This window comes from Genypterus blacodes, unplaced genomic scaffold (genome assembly GCF_046128005.1).
Source record: "Genypterus blacodes isolate CSIRO-AG114 ecotype Tasmania unplaced genomic scaffold, CSIRO-AGI_Gbla_v1 ptg000020l_1, whole genome shotgun sequence".
Classification (NCBI taxonomy): domain Eukaryota; kingdom Metazoa; phylum Chordata; class Actinopteri; order Ophidiiformes; family Ophidiidae; genus Genypterus; species Genypterus blacodes.
The window spans coordinates 1,210,162-1,230,726 of NW_027466833.1; the positions used below are offsets into that span (position 1 = coordinate 1,210,162).

Here is a 20,565-nt window from a genome sequence, read left to right on the forward strand (position 1 = left end):
TCTGAGCCCCGCCCCCCCCACGCACAAGACACATCGCAAAGCTGGTTTCTTTAAGAAAAGACAACATTGCATACATTTATTAGGGATGGACGCCAATTCCAATACATGCAAATCACCATTCGCCTTTAAATGTAGTGTTGACATTATTGCAAACACTTGTCTCCCTGCTGTTTCGTGTATTATATTTTTATTATCTTAGGATAAAAAAAACATTGACAATTACATGGGATGCCTTGTTCTGCATAATTTAACGTATACACAGTGGGAACAGGAATGGCAATGCTTTAGACATCATCACAGCCTCTTCATGACCCCCGCCCACCCCCAACCCGCTGCCCGCATGCAGTTTGCACTGCACAAAGGCCAAAAGTCACGTGAGACAGCCTGCAAAGAGCACAAGAAGCATTCACAGTAAAGGAGGATGGGGAAAGGTGAAGGGGGGGGGGGAGGGTGGGGGGGGTGCAGGAGAGGGAGAGTAGAAGATGAGAGGAGAAAGAGGAGGGAGGGAGGGAGGGGAGGAGGAGGAAAAGAGAGGGAGTGAAACAAAGTGACTGCAGCACTGGCCTTGGTTTAGACAGGAGAAGGAGCAGCATAGTCCTGGTTTATCATTCTAACTTCTCCCACACTTTGACTCCCGTCTCCTGATTGTGGTACTCTTTCCATTGTCTTTGACACAAAAAAAAGTTGGTTTATATATGCATGTGTATATGTATATACATATACGTATGTATATACTGTATATATAAACACATTTTTATAGCTACAGCACCTTTTCCCATGGGGCAACAGTGTCAATACCTTGCACATGGTACATGGCCGTGCCGAAGAAAAAAAGAATAATAAAAACAATATATTGGTCAGAATATTTATCTTTTTTTCCCTAAAATTGGCATTTGACATGATGATATTCTATTGCCGTCTGGGGGAGGGAAGGGACAAAGGTTCTTCTTTTGAGTTTATATTCAAGTTTTCTCCTTTTTTTTCTGATGTATATTTTCTTCTTTCATGTTAAAAAGAGTTCACACTTTCGTGATTTGCGTGTGCTGCTCCTCGTCAAACGGTTCATTCTCCGGGTCAGAGTCAGTGGTGTCGGAATATCGGTAATGGTCTGGCTCATTGTCGCTAACATCCGGGGTGACGGACGTCGAGGTGCTCGCCTCGGAATTCGGCTCCTCCACGGTTTTCGTAAAATACAACTTCACCTGCGACGGAAGGACAGGAAACAAGAAACGGACTTCAGATTGATTGTTCCTTAACTCATAACGGCTCATTTGGTCACTTAGCAGAGTTGTAAGATGGCAGGAAGGTCACACACACACACACACACACATTAACACAACTCAATCCCGTCTCTTCGCTCTTACCTTGAAGTTTGGCGAGAAGTAGCGGTTAGCTTTGTCTTTATTCGCCTTGTCCAAATCGTTCTTGGTGAGCGTCAGGATGAGGTAGTCCCTGTCCCTGTCCCTATCACTGTCCCTGTCCCCCCTGTCCCTGCGCTCGGTGCTCTGCGGCTGGTCCTGGGCCTGGCCCGGCCCCCCCTTCTGGCCGGCGAAGCCGCCCTCACCCGCCAGGCCGCCCTGGCTGGCGAGGGCGCCGAGGCTCCCCTGGCTGGCGAGGCCGCCCTGGTAGGCGAGGTTGCCCGTGTCGCTCACCACCGCGCCGTTCTCCACCTTCTCCTGGCTCTCCTCTGGTCCGGGGATGAAGAAGGTGTTCACCCAGAAGTGAAACATTTTGTCCTGCAGGGGGAGAAGAGAGATTCCAGCGACCTGAGACAAGTTTAGGGACAACTTCACACTTCCTGAGGTGTCAAAAGGTCAAAGATCATGAAGCTTAATAAGCGGCGCCACTGTGGAACCACAAACAGACACACACACCAACCTTCTTCATCATCTTATTCTGCTTATGGAAGAACTCCACTTTGATGTCTCCGCAGACGGGCAGCGGCTGTGGGAACTCGAAAAACATGTGCTTGTCCTCGCGCCGCGTGTGCGCCGGGTTCGACGTGTGAATCTTCACTTTCAGCTGGTACACCACGAACTGGGGATCTGCGGGCGTCACACGGGTGAGACAGGGGGTGACCAAAGGGGGGGAGGAGCCGCGAGCGGAGACACAAAGATCAAAGCAAAGGAGGACCAATCAGAGAGAGGCGGGGACGTCGGGTGGTGTTATTGACTTTTTGTTTAGTGTCAAGAGGGGGGAAAGCACCCTGCCACCACCCACACACAACTGCTTCTGAACAGGTGTGACAAGTTACTAAACAGTCTCCCAAAATAAAGACAGAGAAAGTAAACAAGAGACAGAAAATCAAAAACACCCAAAGAGACCCAGAACCAAAGATGCAGGACCCCTATTCTGATTTGGGTCGGACCTGGTCTAGGGACCCCCCTTGTGAGGGGTTTGGGGGTGGGCGGGGCTGGGCTGGGAGTTAACCTTGACCCTGCCTGCTGGATCTCTGCGACCGTGACAACAGTTGAGTGACATCATAACAGTGTACAGTAAGAGTAAGAATGGATGAAAGCTCATTTACCCCAGTGCCAATTCCCTTTCTTGAAGCCCTGAGGGGTCGGCTCGCTCCTGTTTTTAAAGGTGTCCCCTTAGAGAGAGAGAAGGACATGGTCACACACCGGGGCCTGGTGGAGGAGGGGGGGAGGGGAGGGGGAGGGGGCTGGGCGGGACAACACAGCTCACGGGGAACAGGACAGACGGACATCGATGAGGACCCGGGGTGAGAGGAGAAGACCTGAGTGTGTGTGTGTGTGTGTGTGTGTGTGTGCAGCTCTGAAGTGGAGGTTTGTGTGTGTGTGTGCGCGCCCTCGATCGTCGACACAGGAACTGTGTACTGAGAGAGGCGCAAAGGGGAAGGAAGCGAGGAGGAACTTGAGACTGCTGACAACCTCAAACACGGGGTTTGACACAGAGCGACGTGAGAGAAGTCCCTCTGAGATTATTACAGAGGTGTGTGTGTGTGTGTGTGTGTGTGTGTGTGTGTGTGTGTGTGTGTGTGTGTGTGTGTGTGTGTGTGTGTGTGTGTCGAGAGAGAGACGTCAAACTCAGAATAGGGTCTTTTTTCACGGGGGGAGTTAGAGGCAGAGCTCAGTCAGTCAGTCAGTCAGTCAGTCAGTCAGTCAGGTGTGAGCGTGAGAAAGCCGCAGCAGTAAAACGGGAAGCTCGCTCTGACCAGCAAACGTCACGCAGAAGAAGATAAAAACATTCTGTGAGTCACATGGGAGCAGAAAATAGGATTATTTCACTGATACACACACACACACACACACACACACACAGAGATGCACATGCACAGAATCACAGTCCTGACAAAGTGAAGCAGCACCGGACAAGAAATGTTCATTCACACACACATACATGTATGATACACACACATCTTCTTCTGTTTGCTTTATAAACCATTTTACAGCTAATATGCTAATGAGCCTAACTGAGTGATTACATGATCAGATGCCGTAAACTAAACGGCCTCACATTGTAATAATATGTAACTTTGCCGTGACAGCAGGACGATCGATTCACTTCCTGCCGGTGTGAAGATCAATCTGCCTGCCGTTTGCTTTGTTTCGCTCAAAAACCTCAAATTATTACAAACTAATTCTGGGTGCTACACTTTTTGGCGCCCGGCCGTACCGAGACCACAGCGGCTGAACTCCGCCTTCCACAGCTCTACAGGCTGCGGCGTGGGCGAGCCCTGCTGTGTACGTGCGTGCGTGCGTGCGTGCGTCGGCGCCTACGCCCTAGTGTGGAGTATCGTGCGGGTGACTCACTGCAGGTGCCCCCGCTGAACATGGGGAGAGTCTCAAACACCATTTTGTGGAAGAGGAGCGCCACTGGCTTGTACTCTAGCCGGTTCTTCAGTAGGTAGCTGTAGTAGTAGACGTAGCGACGCTGGCTGGGGATCGTCACGCCCTGCAACGACAGAACGCCGATATGTTGAGTGAAGAACACGGGGGGGGAGACGTTGGCGTTTCCTGTGCGTGTTCATAACAAACAAAAGCCCTGGCCTCACCTTCTTGTCCCTCGTCCTGACCTCGCCGTAGAAGTCCAGCGCCTCCTGGGCCTCCATGAACTTGCCGCGGTGCAGGAGATAGGCGCAGATCATCACGCCGGTGCGGCCCTTCCCGGCCTTACAGTGGATGGCCGCCACGTGATTGTCGTCCTCGCTGAGCCACTGGTCCAGGTCTTCACAAAACGGTTTAATCAGCTCCAGCTGAGGAGGGTTGTGGTCTTCGAAGGGGTACTGTGCAACTGATGTGTGACGGGGATGCAGACCCACGCAGAGGAGTAATGAGAGGGAGAGGAGGGGGGGGGGGGAGAGAGAGAGAGAGAGAGACGGGGCACCAAACAGGTTGGGGACAGGACGGGGAGGAGGGGAGGAGGAGACACAGTGGACACAGATTGCAGTGAGACCGCACGCTCGGGGTTTTCAGGTCAGAAATAATGAGCGGCTACGACAGAGCGGATGAGTGCGTCTTACGCGTGAGGCGGCTTACCTCTGCAGTTAAATTTGGCAGCATCGTAGTGTCTTTCTGCACAGCTGAGAGGGGAAGAACAAAATCCAGTTAGCCTTCACACACAGAGAGAGAGAGAGGGAGGGAGGGGACAGGGGACATTTAGGGACAGACGCCGGGGTGGAGACACTTACAGGTTGTAGATTTTGTAATGGTCTTTATGCTTCGAATCGAGGAACCTGTTGGGGGAGAGAACAGAGAACAGAGAGTGTATGTATTAGATCAGTCGCCAAAGCAAACCGAGTCAAAAAAAAGGAAACATCCCTTAATGAAATGTTTTGCTTGCGCTCCACATTTCCCCTTTTTCCCCGTCTCAGATCAAAATCCGGCGACTCACCGTACGACGTCGTCTATATTGTTTCTGTACACGCCTTCGAGTCTCTCTGCTGGAAAGCCCATAGCGATGATGTTTGGGTAGATATCTGTTCGGGGGTCAAGGAAAGGTACAACATTTGTGCTCCGCCTCCTCTGGAGACGCGAGGGGCCATTACCACGGCAACACACGCCACATCTGTAACTCTGCCACTCCTTCGGCCGGAGGAGCACCTGAGGCGACGCCGGACGCGGAAACAAGACAGAGAAATGGGTGGCAATTACTTTTACCGGAGCACATTCCTCTCCAAACGGCACGGAGGTCTGGGAGGAGAGGTTCAACCGTTACGCCGCAATTGTGTGTGAACGTTTCAGCCATGTGTCAAGGAGGGAGTCGGTGTAGTTATGGATAGATGAGAGCCATGGGGAGGGGCACTGATCGGCGTGTGCATATGTGTGTGTGTGTGTGTGACAGATGGCCTTGACAGTGAGCGGCAGGGAGAGAGAGGACAGGAGCAGCACGGCGCTCCTGCTGGAGTGGAGCCGGCGTGTGTGTGTGTGTGTGTGTGGGTACACGAGAGGAGAGTCTCCGCTCCCTGACCTGCGTGTATTTATAGAGCCCCCAAGTTATATTCAGATCATCACAAATGCTCGGCTTATCCCTCAGACGGAATGAGATTAATACGCAACGCGCACACACACACGCCGCAAAACTTCGGGACCATCAATTGTGCGAGGACCCGGGCGAGGGTTGGGACGGAAACGGCGGCAAATTTAGGGGCAAAAGCTGCGATTCTGTGTGAAGTAACTCCACATTTCCAGGTGATCCAACCGCCGTGTCACCACCAATTACAGCGCAACGTACGGGCGATCTCACAGCGGGCGATCAGTGTCACGTTGCAGCGGGGAGAATAATTGAGCTGGCATGCACGTCTGCAACGCCTACCTGTAACTGAAGTCTGCTGAGGGAACACACGTGAACCGCAGACTAAAGGGCAACCTCCTCTTACACTTCCTGTGTCACGGTGTCAGAAATAGAAAAAGCTGAATGTTTCTAATTGGATGAGTCGCTTTCATATTACATATTATTTTTTCCCCCGCTCAGTTTTTTTTTTTTTTTTTAAACCGGTCAGAAAGATTTGACACACACACACCTGACGACGGCGGTGAGAACGGGCAGCTGCTGCGCTCGCTCGCGTACACACACACACACACACACACACACACACACACACACACACACACTTAGTGCTATGTGAAAAAAAAACATTTGAGTACAGAAGAAGTGGCAGCGGAGGTCGACTGCATGAAGGCGGGCGAATACACGATGAAGATGATGGCAAATAGAGCAAACATTTTTAAATGGAGAAACCCAAGCGCTAAAGAGTGAAACCCTGTAGGTGGAATCCTATAAAGACCCCGCTGCAGCCTCATCAAGTGCACTCTAAAGGGAACCAACACGGCCCCGACGCACAAATCCACCAAACCCCACAGCTAAAAATCCGTCTATTTATTTGCATACGGCCCCGCAGCCCCCGACACAGGAGCCTATCTGTGCGTACTGTACCGTAATCCCTGCCATTAATGCCTCAAAGAACTAATTAGGAACCAAATGCAGGTTTTCTATTCTGATTTAATAGGCTGCTCTAACCCCTGGACCTACTGGCAAAGTGATCCCAGTCACTCTATTCTAAGTGTTTTTAAAAAGCCCCACAGCTCCCAGGAGAGCTGCAGCCCAGGGCATGGGGGGCTCGCTCTCTGCAGCTGGGAGGAAACGCACATGCGGGACCCCCGACGGAAGCTCCAAGTAGGAGGGAAAGAAGAAGAAGGAGGAAAAAAAAAATCTGCCGTTTCAGGCACGCCTTTTCTTTAAAGCCGGCCCTGCTTCGGCTCTATGCATCCACCAAATCCACAACTGAGAGCGAGAGGGAGAGAGAGAGAGAGGGAGAGGGGGGTGGGGGGAGGAGGAGGGAGAGTGGGAACCGGGGAGTGCTGAGCGAGGAGGAGGGGGTGGGGAGGACAGGAAAGGAGGAGAGCAGAGGAAAGGGGGCAAGCGGGAGGGAGAGTTAGAGTGGGAGTAGTAAAGAAAAGGAGCAAAGGAGAGATATGAGCGAGCGAGAGAGAGAGAGAGAGAGAAAGAGAGGGAGAGAGAAAGAGAGAGAGAAGGGGAGAGAGAGAGAGAAGCACTCAGACAGCAATGCTGATACAAGATCACTGGCAACTCTATTTTAAGGGCAATTCCCAGAACTGTGATACTGCATTACATAACTGCAGAGGGTCCATATTGTTTTTAGACGCCGTGCCAAAAATTATAAAAAGGGACGATCCAAAAAGGACCCACACGTCTGAACAACAGGACCCCTCCGGCCCGAGCCAGACGCCACTTTGAGTAGCAAGACCCTTCACACCTTCACACTCCTCAGTCCTGCCACCAGCCGCACACACACGACACACACGCCTTGCCACCTATCAGAACCAGGTGAGAAACATCTGGGAGAGATTGGGGGGTGAGAGATCCCCCACATCTCAGCGTCTACGGTTACACAGAAATCACGCCGGACGGTCCTGCTGCAGGTCGGGCGCCGTGGATCCTTTTCCACCCGCAGACGCAATCTTTGAATTGAGGTAATTTTAGATTTCCACTCATTTAGAAAAGAGAAATCCCATCCCTGCGCTCAGAATCAGCCATGTTATCCCTCAACACTACCGTGCATCTGAGGTTCAACACCACAACACCGATACCAAAGCCAGCAGATTTTGAAGATAAATACTGTTAAATTCTTTACATTTTAACCAGATTTAACACCAAAAGACGAGCAGCCGTACTGAGCTCATCCAGAGCAGCATCTCATGTAACCGAGCCTCCTCTCTGTCACACATTACATCTTTCTCTCCATCGTCTGAGGTCAAATCACTCTGCCGGGTTAATCGATGGACTATCAACCGCCTAAAACCTAAAGGTGCCAACTTAAAGCTCCATAAATACTCCAGGAGGGAACCAGGTCAACTATTATCAGTGATCAGACGAGGAATTAGTCCTGCCTTAGTGCCTAAAATAGCCATTACACAGTCTGAAATGATGACAAAAGGACTTATAGGAGGAATATTACCAACATCTAACATTCATATCAGCTGGATTCTTAAACATTTAAACACTTACCTCAGGCTTTAGTTACCTGTAATCAAACACTGAGTCATTTGCATAAATATAATGTAAGAATAAGTAAGAGTATAAACACATTCACAACACTAATCTAGGTGACTAGGGGGCAGTTTAAGCCTTCAAATTCTCCCTTATCTTTGCATTAATGTGACATATATATATGCCGCTCTGACAGATCCACCATCTTTCATGGTTCAACATGCTGGCTGACAGCAGAGCCTGCTAGCCGAGTAGCAGCCAAGCTAACCGCCTCACGTTAGTCTGACATTTTGTCTGCAGATCTACTAATCAATGCAAATATAAAATCATTACTAATCACTGCCCCGGCCGCTGGGAAATGACTTATACGGGGAAGGATACACGTTAAGTCCAAGTCGAAGCCGTCCTCTTGATATCTCCTTTTGTTCCGACTGACCATTTCTTTTATAATCGCAGCCATCGTAGCAGGTGAAAGGAGTCTGTGAGAGTTTAAAATGGTGAAAACTGTTTTTTGGAGAATTCGCAGTCTGATGGTTTGTGTCGCAGTGTGTCGCTTTGCTCTGCGGGTTTTTGCAGGTCCCCCCTGAGCCCGCAGACGTAGCTGTGGATTAGAAAGGCTTCCTCTGGATCAGAATCGGGCCTGGCTCCGCTCCTCCGCGCAGGCCCCGCTTTCCACAATCCGGGAATTCGTCTTGCAAACAGCCCCGAGTTAAATACATGCAGTTGTCCTGGGGGAAACCTTCAGACGGCAGACGCGGTCCACGCCGATGGCTCGACCGCAGCCGCCGTGATTGACAGTGAGGGGGACAGAGGACTCACCGGCTCCCGAACCCGTATCCAGCCGCTCAGACGGAGCTAGCGCGCTAGCTAACGGGCTAGCCAGCGCAGCTAGCTAGCAACAATAGCTAACACTGCCTCCTGTTTCGATCCAAACGCCTCCTAACGAATCAACATTGTCATCGACCGATTGCCAAAAAAGCATCTGAAAAAAGTGACAGGCTCCACCTTGACTGTATATAAGCTATACAAAGCTCAAAGGTCTGCACCGATTGGTTTGACAGCTCCGTCCCGGGGAATCATCTTCTCTGTGGCCGCTGTGTGTCCAGCTGAAGTCTCAGGCTCCCATCACGGCCTCCGCGAGGAAAAAAAGAAGCTAGAGCAGGCTGGGATTTTACAGCACATACCGCTCCGCCCCCGACATATAGTCCCGCCGTTTCACCAAAACCGACACTTGCGGTTTATATCTGCATTATTTCTATTCTTTATACGACGTATTTGTGAGTAACTTGTTATACGCGGTGCCGTTTTAGTCGTTAGACGCCGTAGTAATGGAGTTATGACTCGCTTTCGGCGGAAGGATCAAGTGAGACCGCACGCGACGCGCCCTTCTGTCAAAGTGATCACGTGTGTGTGTAATTAGGGAAGTTTCCAACATAATGTCACAAACTGTCACTTCATACACAGCAATAAGACACAATAACGCGTTTATCTGCCGCACAAGGGAATAAAAACGCGTTCTTTTCTCTTCACGTCATATTTTAATATTAATAATAGATCTCAACGACGTAATTAACCGCACGGATAAACCACAATGCTACAGTAATATGAATGTACATGATAAAATATTGATTATTATTTAAGAACGATAGCAAATACACAGAGATGACATCATGCGGTGAACAGTGCAGATGCTCACCTTTATATATATTTTTAAAAAATATTTCTTCTTTATATATTTCTCACACGAATACATTTTCAGAACCGTATGGTATATTTTGAAAAATATATTTTATTGTATTGGTTTAAAAAAAACTGTAAGCGTCAAATTTGTCTCAATATCTACTGTGAATGTGTGAAAACGTTGGCAAATAAATCTAGTGCCACCACTGATTAGTCATAGTTACAATCATTGTAACACAAAATGGTCAGACTACAGCCACACATGCAAACTAACTCCGGTGCCAACAAACTTGAACAAAATGGTTACTGGACATAACTTTCTAATGTTTTATTCAAAATCCTAATTACACATATTCCTCTATTAAAAGATACTACTGTTCTTTGTGACTCCTGCTGGTCCTGAAAATGTTTATAAGCTCCCTGTGAATATTAACACGATTCTGCTTCTGCCTCATTCTGGCACAATAAGCAACCACAGATCAGAGTTATTATGGCTCTGGTCTGCGTTTCTATTAAAATTTTAGCACACATACCGAAGATATACAGGTATTATAGAACAACACACCTCCTCATTGTGTTCTCATACTGGAATAAACTTGGAGCAAAACACTCCACATGAAACGAGACTGAAGAATCAGACATTTATTCCGATTTGTTATCATTGTTAGGATTTCATAAGACTTTCTCGAACCACAAAATCATCATATCAGTATTTTTGACCCAATATCTCCTGTTGTTTCACTCAAAAATATGGTCTTGTGACGTGTTTATGTGTGATTGATCTCTAAATATAACAGAATTGTAGTAGTGTTGTATTTTGTAAATGTTTCTTATTTCAAATAGATACAGAACATTGCAATAACACACGAGTCAGTGTAGTAGTAGTCAATGTGGCTTTTACTTTTCCATGGTCAGTTAACAAAAACAGCTTTTAGGTTGAGAATAATACCATATTAAGCCCTTACATATAATCATGAATTATAATCTTTATGCAGAGACATAATTTGCCTGTTTAGCCCATAAATTGGTTGTATATTGCTTCAATTCATTTCCAGCACCATTCATCTCTCCTGTACCGTTTCTCGCCAGTAGGTGGTAGCAATGCACTTCCCTCTGTGCATCACTGAAAATGTCAACCTGCACCATCGACTTTGATCTTTGACCTTCATTTGATAAGCGTGCACTCCGTACAGCCAGAAATGGACACACATTATGTTGCATAATCCTACACACGAGATCAAAGCTGAGATATCACAACAAGAATTCAAGAATACCGCCGCAGTTGTGGACGCGACTGCTCGGACCAGTTTGGATACACAACCTCCCAGCACGCCGCCAACAGGGATTCACAGTAACAAATCATTTCCTGTATGGTTTCATCTTCCATATTTCCTCTTCCTTATCTTACAATCCTATTTGTTTTAATATATGAATCTTATTCAGATCACATTGAGGACATTTCGGTCAAATGCCAGTGATAAATATACAGAGTGCTGGTTTTGTTGACATTCAAGACAAAGGCACTTACAATAGAATAATCTCAGTCATCAGAACATGAACTGTATCAAATGCATTTTGTCGTGTAGCCTTCAGATATTCCCTTAACATTAAAACATTAAAAAGGATTTAGAAAGTGACGCTACGATTAAAAGCGTTGCAGAACTATAAAGAAAATAATATCATGTTACTTTTCATTAATTAGAATATATAAGTTAATATGTATACAAACATACAATTGATTAAGATTGACTTACACAATCACATCAGAGTAAAGTCAAAGTTTTGATTTGGTGACAAAATTGCCAAGTCTGCAAGAAATGACATCATTGCAGTTTAAACCCATCAGCTTCAGTAAATGTATTTGGATGTATGCTGGACCCCCGGTGACTTTATGAACAGAACCCGTCTCTCAGTGTGTCGTGGAGCGCTGAGCCCAGTGCCGTGTTTGTTACTTGTCCTTCTTCAGAAAATTGTAGTAGTCCACCAACACCTTCCAGGCTTTGGGGGCCATGAAACCATCCGGAGGGTTCTCTCCGCTCTGAGCCATGTTCCTCATCTTGGTACCGGAGATGAACTCAAACTCGCCATGGCTGAGCGGGATAGAGGAAAAGCAGTGTGGAGACAAAGAGCGGGACATTTAGAGAGGAGTTTCAATACATATACCATCGGGAAAACTTGTTGTGATGCGTTTGACTCACCGCTCTTTGTCGTAGAAGTCCATGGCCTTTTTCGTCTTGTTGTAGGCGGCGACCCGAAAGGGGATGATCTCCACAGAGGTGAGACCCGGGGCCATGGTGAGGACCTTGCCCCCGTGGGTGGGCTCATACAGGTCCTTTTTACTCTCCGGGTGCGGCATTCCAGCGGGATCCCGACCCACAATGTAAAAGTTGGCTCCGGCGATCATTCTGGCCCTGCAGTGCCACTGCACCTGAAGAGAGAAGGGAAGACTTACAGACTCACATCATGGAGAACTGGCAACTTAACGTACCATGAGGACATACCGGAGTAGATTTATGATCTCTAACCAAACCTTGAACTTTAAAACTTTCTCTCTAAGCCAAACTAACATGATCCAGGAGCGTCCTTACCTCTGTGGGTCCAGCGTACATCATAGGTGAGGGGAAGATTGCCACGATGGTGCTGGCCGGGTCCAGGACGCCCTCCTCCAAGACGGCGGCGTGCTGCTTCATCCGCCAATCCAGAGGCACGTCGTCGTCTTTGGTCCAGCCGCCCAGCGGGTGCAGGAGCAGGACGGGCTTCTTGTAGCCTCGCTCCAGCAGGCGACGCTTGGTGTCGTGCATCAGGAGTGCGTGGCCGTTGTGGACGGGGTTACGCAGCTGGAAGGCAAACACGGCGTCTGGAGACAGTAGAGAGGAGGGAGGCGGTTAAAGCGGCGTGACAAGTATACATTATGTATGCAGTAGCAACAGAGAGCACAATCGTTGGTGTGGGGGGTGTTCTGCAACTTCCACAGCAAACATGCATCTCTCAGAACTCAAACGCTCTTTGTCCCACGATGACATCTCTAATAGTTTGTGGTTTTGTTATTGCCAAGTGCACATCACAACATGCACACACCAGAACTAACATGAGCAAAGAACACTGAGGCCAAAATACATCACAGACCAAACCATCATCACTAATAGGCTACTTATTTGCTGTTGGATGTGTTGAACATTGTCAGCGTTGCTAAACATGAGGTTCGTGCCAAAACAAATGCATCCACAGGCCTTGAACTGTCCTGAAGTTTGTTTTACTTGTGTCACTTGATGTCATTGCAGGACACATTGTTTACACTCAGGATGCACAGTGGTGCTGCATTAAACTACAGTAGGATTTGCCGAGCTGTTTGTGCACGAAACACTGCAAACATATTCCTTTCACCACATAAAATGTCATGCATCTTAACATTTACCATTCTACTTGCCATCTGGCCCTTTGTCAAGTTCCTCTGAAAGACAAACGGCACACTGCTGTACTGGGATCTAAATGTCATCCATTTATAAATAGAGAAACAAGAGTTGATTTCAGTGTTGTTCCTGTGCTGTTTGGTGATTTTCGATACCTGCATTCATTGCTTTAAACTTCTGCTTGAGCTCCTGTGGAGTAAAGCGGTACTGGTCCAGCCCGTCGTTCCACTTGATTCGCTCCAGCACCTCCAGGTCACCACCTACCAGCCAATCACCTCCCTCCATTACCATCTGCACCAGGGGAAAAAGAGGGAACGGCAATTATCTCTATGAATGCAACTTTTACAATGGAAGTGCATCCTTTTAAACTAACAGCCACAAAGGAAACACAATCAAATAGACCAAAGCCTCTTTACCTTGATGTACGGGTGCTGGGGACAGGTGGTGCCCCACTGCCTGGCACAGCGTTCCTCCTTACGGTGCTCGTAGAACTCTGGGTTCCGGAGAATAGCCACACGAGAGCCCTTGTACTCCAGAGCCACGGCCGCAGAGCCGTCCAGTTCCTCCTTGGTCTCGGTGGTGACGGGCAGGACGATGGGGACGGACATGTTGATCGCTCCCTCTGCGACAAAGACGGAAGAAACCATGGAGCCAAAGCACAAAACTCAGAGACATTCTTGATATATTTCAAACCAAGTCACTTTGGTTTCCAGCTTTCTCAGGAAATCTGGATTTGTCTAATTTTGTGTGGATTTTGTTTTGTTTTGTGTTACTTAAGTGCTAGTTTGTATTCCTGCTTCATCAACTCACATATAAACCATTCCCAACACAAATATTCACTACCTGACTTTTCTAATTTGGGCCCTCAGTCACATTTGCTAGATATGATCTTTCGAATTCGGCCCCGCCTTTCCTGTTTCACTAAAAGAAGGCATAAGAGATTGTATTTGTCCGGCAAGTTAGGATAAAAAGTCGACTTGCCGGCCTGGTGGTCTCTTACCGTCCAGCAGATTGCCAAAGTGTAAGACCTGGAGGAACTCTCTCTCCGTCATGAAGCCCTTCAGAGGACTGGCCCAGCCCTCGGACAGAACCTGCACCCACTGAAGGTCCAACTGTGGGAAAAGAACAATCACTCAGCAAACCGTGAAAGGACAATGAGATTGGATTTACACAAGATAAAATGTAGGTAGAGGGGGGGCGCTTGTCTTTTAACTCCTTTGATGGCGCTGGGGAGCTTTGTAACTGTGCCACATTCCGACCAATATGCTAATGAGGCGGCCTAGAATCAAAAAATCATGAATGAAGGAACTGTGGAAGTCAAATGCTGAGAAAGACGGAGATGTGGAACACGAGCTCGCATACCCAGATACATTTTTAAACTTGTCTAACCATATAACAGCCTCACTATTGTTGACGTGCACATGGCCAACTCTCTCATTACGTCATAGCACAGGCGGTACACGCACGTTTGACCACATGACTCATACATCCTCTAATCTTTACTCATACATGCAGAGGGACAGCATCTTTAAAGCTTAGGTACTAAGGTATACACTGTATTTGCTGTATGAGGGTGCAGCTTCTACAACACTACACTAGATCCCTCTTTTGTGTGACTCCCTCGCTTCTAAAAGAGCACCTATGGTTATCATGGAATATTAATTTGTGTTTGATAGAAGTCTTCATCGCTGGGGATTTGACCTCTGCCGTGATTAGATAAGACAGTCGTGTTGGCGTGCGTGAAACACGGCTGGGCTCAGGCTTTTATGTCTTTATTAGCGCCCAGGGAAGTCAGAGCAGTTCATTAGGAGATGAGATCCAAACAGCAGAGGATTTTTATGGGCCCAGCATAAGCAGCACCCCTCCTTCCCCCCCCCCCCCCGCTCCACACACACACACACACACACACACACACACACACACACACACACACACACACACACACACACACACACACACACACACACACACACCACCCTCCATCCCTTTAGTGTGTGATAAAAAAGAAGCTTATATGCTGGGAGTGGAGTGTTACCTTGGTGATACTGATGGTGGGAAGTGTGTTTGCGTCAGCCACAGCCAGATTCAGCTTGTTGTCCGGAACAAAGAGTTCATTCTCCCCCATGATTTCTGTAGGTACAATATTCTACATGCAAGCATAGAGAAGCAAAAGCCTCATGTGACATTTGGAATCTTTTTGATAGAAAACAGATCAAATTACACCCACACACACGAACACACACACACACAACCGGTTAGGTGAGGTGAGGTATTGTACAAGTCCTCTAAAACCCTACAGTTCGTCAAGATGAAGTTTTAAGCTTCAGGTCAGTAGGCGGCAGTGCGTAGTTTGTATTTGCACAGTTTAGTACGGCCCATGGCCCAGGGCTCAGGGCTCAGGGCTCAGGGCTCAGGGCTCAGGGTTCAGGGCTCAGGGCTCCAGTTTGCTCCGTGTCCATACTGAGGTAGCCCAGTGAACAAGACATGAGTGGACTTCCTGTACAGTCAAACTGACACAGCTTGTGTGTGTTGCACGTGTCCACACACCTGATTATGTAATATGACCTCTTGGTTTGGGTTTATGGCTTCTTTTCATAGTGCAATAGAAAAGTAAGATAGTCACTGAGTGCAGGGCAATACCTGAATACTACACTTATTATGATTGTATCTCTACATACAGGACGTGCTGTAGATCTTTGGTTTGCTATGGCCTGATGAGTTCACCTACATACCTACAGTTTCTATAGTAACAGTGTTCAATATCTACAGTGTTTTCCTTACATATGTGTCCTGTAGTGGGCTGTGACCCGTTATGGGTTCACTGCCTCAAGCACAATGAACGCTACGACCGGCTCCACATGACCTCTGACCCTGTGCAGGATGTGTGTGTGTGTGTGTGTGTGTGTGTGCATACATCATGAATGGATACATACGGCTGCATTCCTTATTGAAGCATTATGATACTGTCTTCCCTGCTGTCTGTCTGTCTGTCTGTCTGTCTGTCTGTCTGTGTTGGTGGTGCCTGTGTGGGGCTCTGTGCTCGCCTTTAAACATCCTGATTTAAGAATCGTTGGAGGGATGTGGCGGTGTGAGAACGGGTAGGTGCGATGTTTTCCGTGGCTCCCACCTGTTCCTTGAGCAAATCCAACACTTGGCGGAGACATTCGTTCACAGACAACTCGCTGGTCTTCAGCACCAAATCTGGCACCTCGGGACGCTCATAACCCGAGTCGATCCCAGTGAAGCCTGAAGAGAATACAGGAGGAGACGTCTTTGAATGACAGAGGACGTAAATATGACAGTAGAACAGTGGAACCGAGCACAGTGGCATTGTAGAACGGTGTTTATATGGATGTCATAACTTGGATGAGGAGGGTTTGTCAGACGGACCTTTAATCTCTCCGGCCCGAGCCTTCTTGTAAAGCCCTTTCACGTCCCTCTGCTCACACACCTCCAGAGGAGCGTGGATGAAAACCTCAAAGAAAGGAAGGCCGGCAGACGCGTGGATCTTCCTCGCTTCCTCCCGATCCTGCAGAAAGACAACAACAACATATCGCCTTTATTTAGGGAACATCTGCAAACCCTCGACAGCAGCAGAGGTCCGAACTGTCATCTGCTGAACGTTTAGACGACCTCCTGACCTTAGTGAAAGGAGAGATGAAGCTGGTGACGCAGACCAGCCCGGCGTCGGCGAACAGTTTGGCCACCTCGGCGATACGGCGGATGTTCTCCTCGCGGTCTTCTGCGGTGAAGCCCAGGTTCCTGTTCAGGCCTTGGCGGATGTTGTCTCCGTCCAGCGAGTAGCAGGGGATGGCGTGCGACACCAGGTACTCTTCCAGTGCAAAGCTGATTGTCGTCTTGCCAGCGCCAGACAAACCTGTGATCAAAAATTCATAGCAAACACAACAAATCAGCACATAGAGCAGGTCGGACGAGCTGCCGGGAGCCTTCAGCAGCGACTGCGCAGCATTGGTGTTTCACTCTTTGCCTTTATATGACACGTTTACAGTTTGAAGACGAGGTGGGGGCGACTCACCTGTGAGCCAGATGGTGCAGCCTCTGAAGCCCCCCCTGGTGCCCACCACCTGCCCCCTCTTGAAGCGGCTCACATGGTGGGCCTGGTACACCACGTTGGTCGATCTGTGGAGATCCTGTGGAGACAGAGGAGCGCATGCTCAGACAAGGAACGTCGGGAGAGACACACCAAGCATTTCCCGCCACTGAAATGACGTAAAGCAGCTTTCCTGAATCTTTGCGAAATAGATCCCACGTCCAACTCGTCATGCGTGACTACAAGGGTTGAACTCGGAATACTTGGCTCACTTGTGTTCCATTTAATTAGAATTTGACGTTTTGATTTTGTCAAAACCTGCAAAACAGGAATCTGAGCCGCATGCACGCCTCCGCCTGTAGCAAAGATCCGGACCATGTTTAGTTCTATTGGTATAGAACTGAATCAGGTATATAATTAAAATCTGTTGTTTTGCCGTGTGAGTCCACAGGTGTTCTGTGTCTTTTGTGTAATTTTGTGTAATTCCCAGTCGGTCCCTGCTGGAGTGTGTGTGTGTGTGTGTAGGAAACACCATTTGGACCCTGTGAGCTTTGGTGTATTTACATTAACAAAGAGATAGTTGGATTTAGAGATATTAAAGCAGGCGGCACCTCAGGTTGCTGCTAAGTTGGAGATCATATAGAAACAATGAGGTTATACATTTTCCCTTTTGGGTCCAGCCCGTCTGGCCAAGACCCGACGGAGCCAAAGTAGCATGACTGCGACTTTGTGGACGGCAACTGTGGATAAATGAGGCTGTATTGACTTCTGAGATGGGAGGGGACGGCTGGGGGGAGGGGGGGAATGAGGGATGGAGGAGGGGAGGGCGAGGACCGACTGGACAATGTGTCCAGTGTGCTGCCTGCAGTCCAGCGATGATGTGGCAGTGCTCATGCCCACACGTTCGCCCTCTGCACCCACTCTCCCATCCTCCCTCCATCCATCCCATCCCTTCTTAGTTTACATACCCCCCTCCCCCTCTCTCCCCCTCTCTCCCCCTCTCCCCACCCTGATCCCTTTCCTCTGGGGCCACACAGTGCTGGCTCTCCCACAGCCCCACCCAGTGTTCCACATGCATATGAACAAGCCTGATTTGCCTTGCAAGGTTCAGGAGCCTGGTCTCTCACGCCACAGCCACAGTTGAACATCTGAGACGTCACCGCACACGTCACAAAGGTGTGTTTGGGTGAAGGATATTGACGTCCAATATCGACGTCACGGATGCTCTCATGGTTTACAATGTGGATGTGTGCACCAACGTCACCATTCTGCCCTTTGGCAATTTTTAACCAGTGATTGGATGATGATGACCCGCCTCTTTATACAGCTTGGTCTTCACCTTTACCTGTACTGCTCTTTTCCTTTGTGCTATAAAGTTTTACTATTGTCTTATTGTCTTGTCTTATTATCATGAACTGTTTTCTACATTTGTTCCTTCATCTCCTCTGCCTTTTCCTCTCCTTTCCTTCCCTTGAGGTCTGACCAGTTAAACACACTGTCAGTTCTGTTGATCTTGGACGGGCATTTATTTGTTTTACTCTAATTTCCATCAACCTTATTATTAATCCTTATACAGAATTGAATCACCGATAATGTTCTGGCTGAAGCGATAAGAAAAAGTAAAGGAGCCAGAATTATGATAACAAAAACGTAGATAATATTCAACCAGTGAGTCTGGTAATGCTGGAAGACAGCTGTCACACTTAACAAAGGCAGAAATGGTACGATCCAAACATTCCTAAAGGAGCCGGCATGCTGGATTCTCCCAGTCAGCGTATTCCCATGCAGCGTTTCTGCTCTCCGTCTGCCATTTCACAGAGGTTTCTTTCTTCCTGACGCGTTATGAAAGCTACAGATTGATAAAGATATGTTACTACAACAACTAAGCCATTCAGGGCTGCGTTCAGGAGCAGGAGACCTGGTACGAGCCAGAGCAGGAGCAGGAGGATGGACAGAATGTACTGAGAAGGAATTATGAAAATGCAGATGTTTGGTTATCTTCCATGTGTGCGGGGGATAGAACTTCCCTCCTTAAATTAGATGATTTGATCATCTGACCTCTGCTGACGTTATAGGAAGTCTTGCGTCACTTTTTGAGGCTTTTCAGTGAATTTGTCTTTTTTGTTAACAGCTACACAGTGACAAATAATGTTTCATCTTCTTGTTTCTCTGCCTCGTTCCAACACACTGACACACATTTCTTGGAAAGTTCCTGAAATGAGCTTGTTTGTCTTGGGAAACATTCTGGCAGTCTCAGCAGAGAACTTCACACTTTACCAGGACACGATGGAGACGCTTAGTAACTCCAACATGAACATATAATTATTATTTCTCCTTATATAATCCAAATAACAACACAAACACAACTACTTACTTCACTTTTTCTTTAAAAAAAATGAAAACTCTTCTTCATAATACCTGTTTCTACTCAGTGTGCACGCTAGATCACAGTTAATAATCTGACTTTCTGGCTGGTTTTGTCCACTTTTGTGTTAAAATGATGATTTAAAAAGTTCTGACCAACAGTTGAAACTTCAGAGGATAAACATCAAAAGAAAGAAGGAATCTAGGAAAATCTGTCTAACAGTCACTAGGGGACTCTGCTGACTCTGCTGTGTGTTACAGTCTGGACTCAACTCAACAAAGTTCAACTAAAAAGTCACTTTAAAGCGTTTAAAGTGTTCGCTCACACACACACTGACACACACACACCGCCGTTAAAAGTCTGATGACAGCTTCGATCTGTGCGGCTGCCGCTGTTTCTTCCTCCGGTGCAAACTTACCGTGCGAAGCTTTTTCACCCCGGACATTTTTCTCGCGAGTAAACGCCGCCGCTGACGGGACTGTGGAACCCCGGACTCGGAACTGAGCGCTGCACCGGGCCGTGGATTGCGGGAGAAACGGTTGGAAGTTGTCGTGGAAGTTGTTGGCAGCGATGAGGGAGGAAGACGGAGGGGCTTTTAAAAGGGACTTCCAAGACACGTAGCAGTCCGCTGGCCCAGCCTCCATCCCCCTCCTTCTCCTCCTCCTTCTCCACCTCCTCCTGCTCTTCCTCAGCACACACATACACTCATCGTAAGGATCAGCAGCCAATGCCCGAGCCTGACGACACCGAGGGGCCGAGCGAGCAGAACTGACCGGACCGGGCCGTCAGATGACCCCTCGGTCCGTAGGAGTGAACCGACGACCGGACTGCAGACAACAAACTACAAAATGTCGTTGTTTTGTTGCTTTTTGCACGAAACGATTACAATTACCACCGCCAAGGACGTGGTGTTTTCGGTCGTGTTTGTTTGTTTGTTTGTCAGTGTAACGCGGTGGGCAGGTTGGTTCTGATCCAGAGAATAACCCGTTAATGTTCGGTACCGCTCGGCCCCATGGTGGCGCTGTAATGTCCACCTTAAGTTTGAGTCTGTTGATCTCGAATAACAAGTCATAGAATCAAAATTA

At 48.1% G+C, this 20,565-nt stretch overlaps 2 protein-coding genes across 3 annotated transcripts; both read right to left on the reverse strand.

The window, feature by feature from the left end:
- Window positions 1-45: 45 nt before the first annotated feature.
- LOC142991630 (phosphatidylinositol 3,4,5-trisphosphate 3-phosphatase and dual-specificity protein phosphatase PTEN) lies at window positions 46-9,130 on the reverse strand. Of its 2 annotated transcripts, XM_076141706.1 has the most exons (10): window positions 8,356-9,130; window positions 4,858-4,942; window positions 4,655-4,699; window positions 4,503-4,546; window positions 4,019-4,257; window positions 3,777-3,918; window positions 2,528-2,593; window positions 1,879-2,045; window positions 1,365-1,736; window positions 46-1,202 (listed from the first exon to the last, which is right to left on the reverse strand). In XM_076141706.1, the coding sequence occupies exons 1-10, from the start codon at window positions 8,432-8,434 to the stop codon at window positions 1,020-1,022; spliced, it is 1,422 nt and encodes a 473-aa protein (XP_075997821.1). In that variant the 5' UTR covers window positions 8,435-9,130; the 3' UTR covers window positions 46-1,019. The 2 variants fall into 2 exon arrangements, with proteins under 2 accessions (XP_075997821.1, XP_075997822.1); XM_076141707.1 differs by lacking the exon at window positions 2,528-2,593.
- Window positions 9,131-11,453: 2,323 nt separating this feature from the next.
- Window positions 11,454-20,421, reverse strand: papss2b (3'-phosphoadenosine 5'-phosphosulfate synthase 2b). The gene is made up of 12 exons (XM_076141784.1): window positions 19,899-20,421; window positions 17,101-17,215; window positions 16,706-16,941; window positions 16,455-16,593; window positions 16,192-16,310; window positions 15,100-15,210; window positions 14,065-14,176; window positions 13,481-13,686; window positions 13,220-13,355; window positions 12,243-12,511; window positions 11,853-12,082; window positions 11,454-11,744 (listed from the first exon to the last, which is right to left on the reverse strand). The coding sequence occupies exons 1-12, from the start codon at window positions 19,923-19,925 to the stop codon at window positions 11,603-11,605; spliced, it is 1,842 nt and encodes a 613-aa protein (XP_075997899.1). The 5' UTR covers window positions 19,926-20,421; the 3' UTR covers window positions 11,454-11,602.
- Between the last annotated feature and the right edge of the window lie 144 nt (window positions 20,422-20,565).

Excerpts from the sequence above, each read along its gene's own strand:
- LOC142991630 (XM_076141706.1), bottom strand. The coding sequence starts at position 8,434 with ATGGCTGCGATTATAAAAGAAATGGTCAGTCGGAACAAAAGGAGATAT. Across the intron at positions 4,700-4,857 it reads AATATAGACGACGTCGTACG|GTTCCTCGATTCGAAGCATA; the intron begins GTGAGTCGCCGG and ends CTCCCCCAACAG. Across the intron at positions 2,594-3,776 it reads GTTCAGCGGGGGCACCTGCA|GGGACACCTTTAAAAACAGG; the intron begins GTGAGTCACCCG and ends TCTCTCTCTAAG.
- papss2b (XM_076141784.1), bottom strand. The coding sequence starts at position 19,925 with ATGTCCGGGGTGAAAAAGCTTCGCACG. Across the intron at positions 13,687-14,064 it reads CTTTGGCAATCTGCTGGACG|AGGGAGCGATCAACATGTCC; the intron begins GTAAGAGACCAC and ends TCTTTGTCGCAG. Across the intron at positions 11,745-11,852 it reads GACTTCTACGACAAAGAGCG|CCATGGCGAGTTTGAGTTCA; the intron begins GTGAGTCAAACG and ends TATCCCGCTCAG.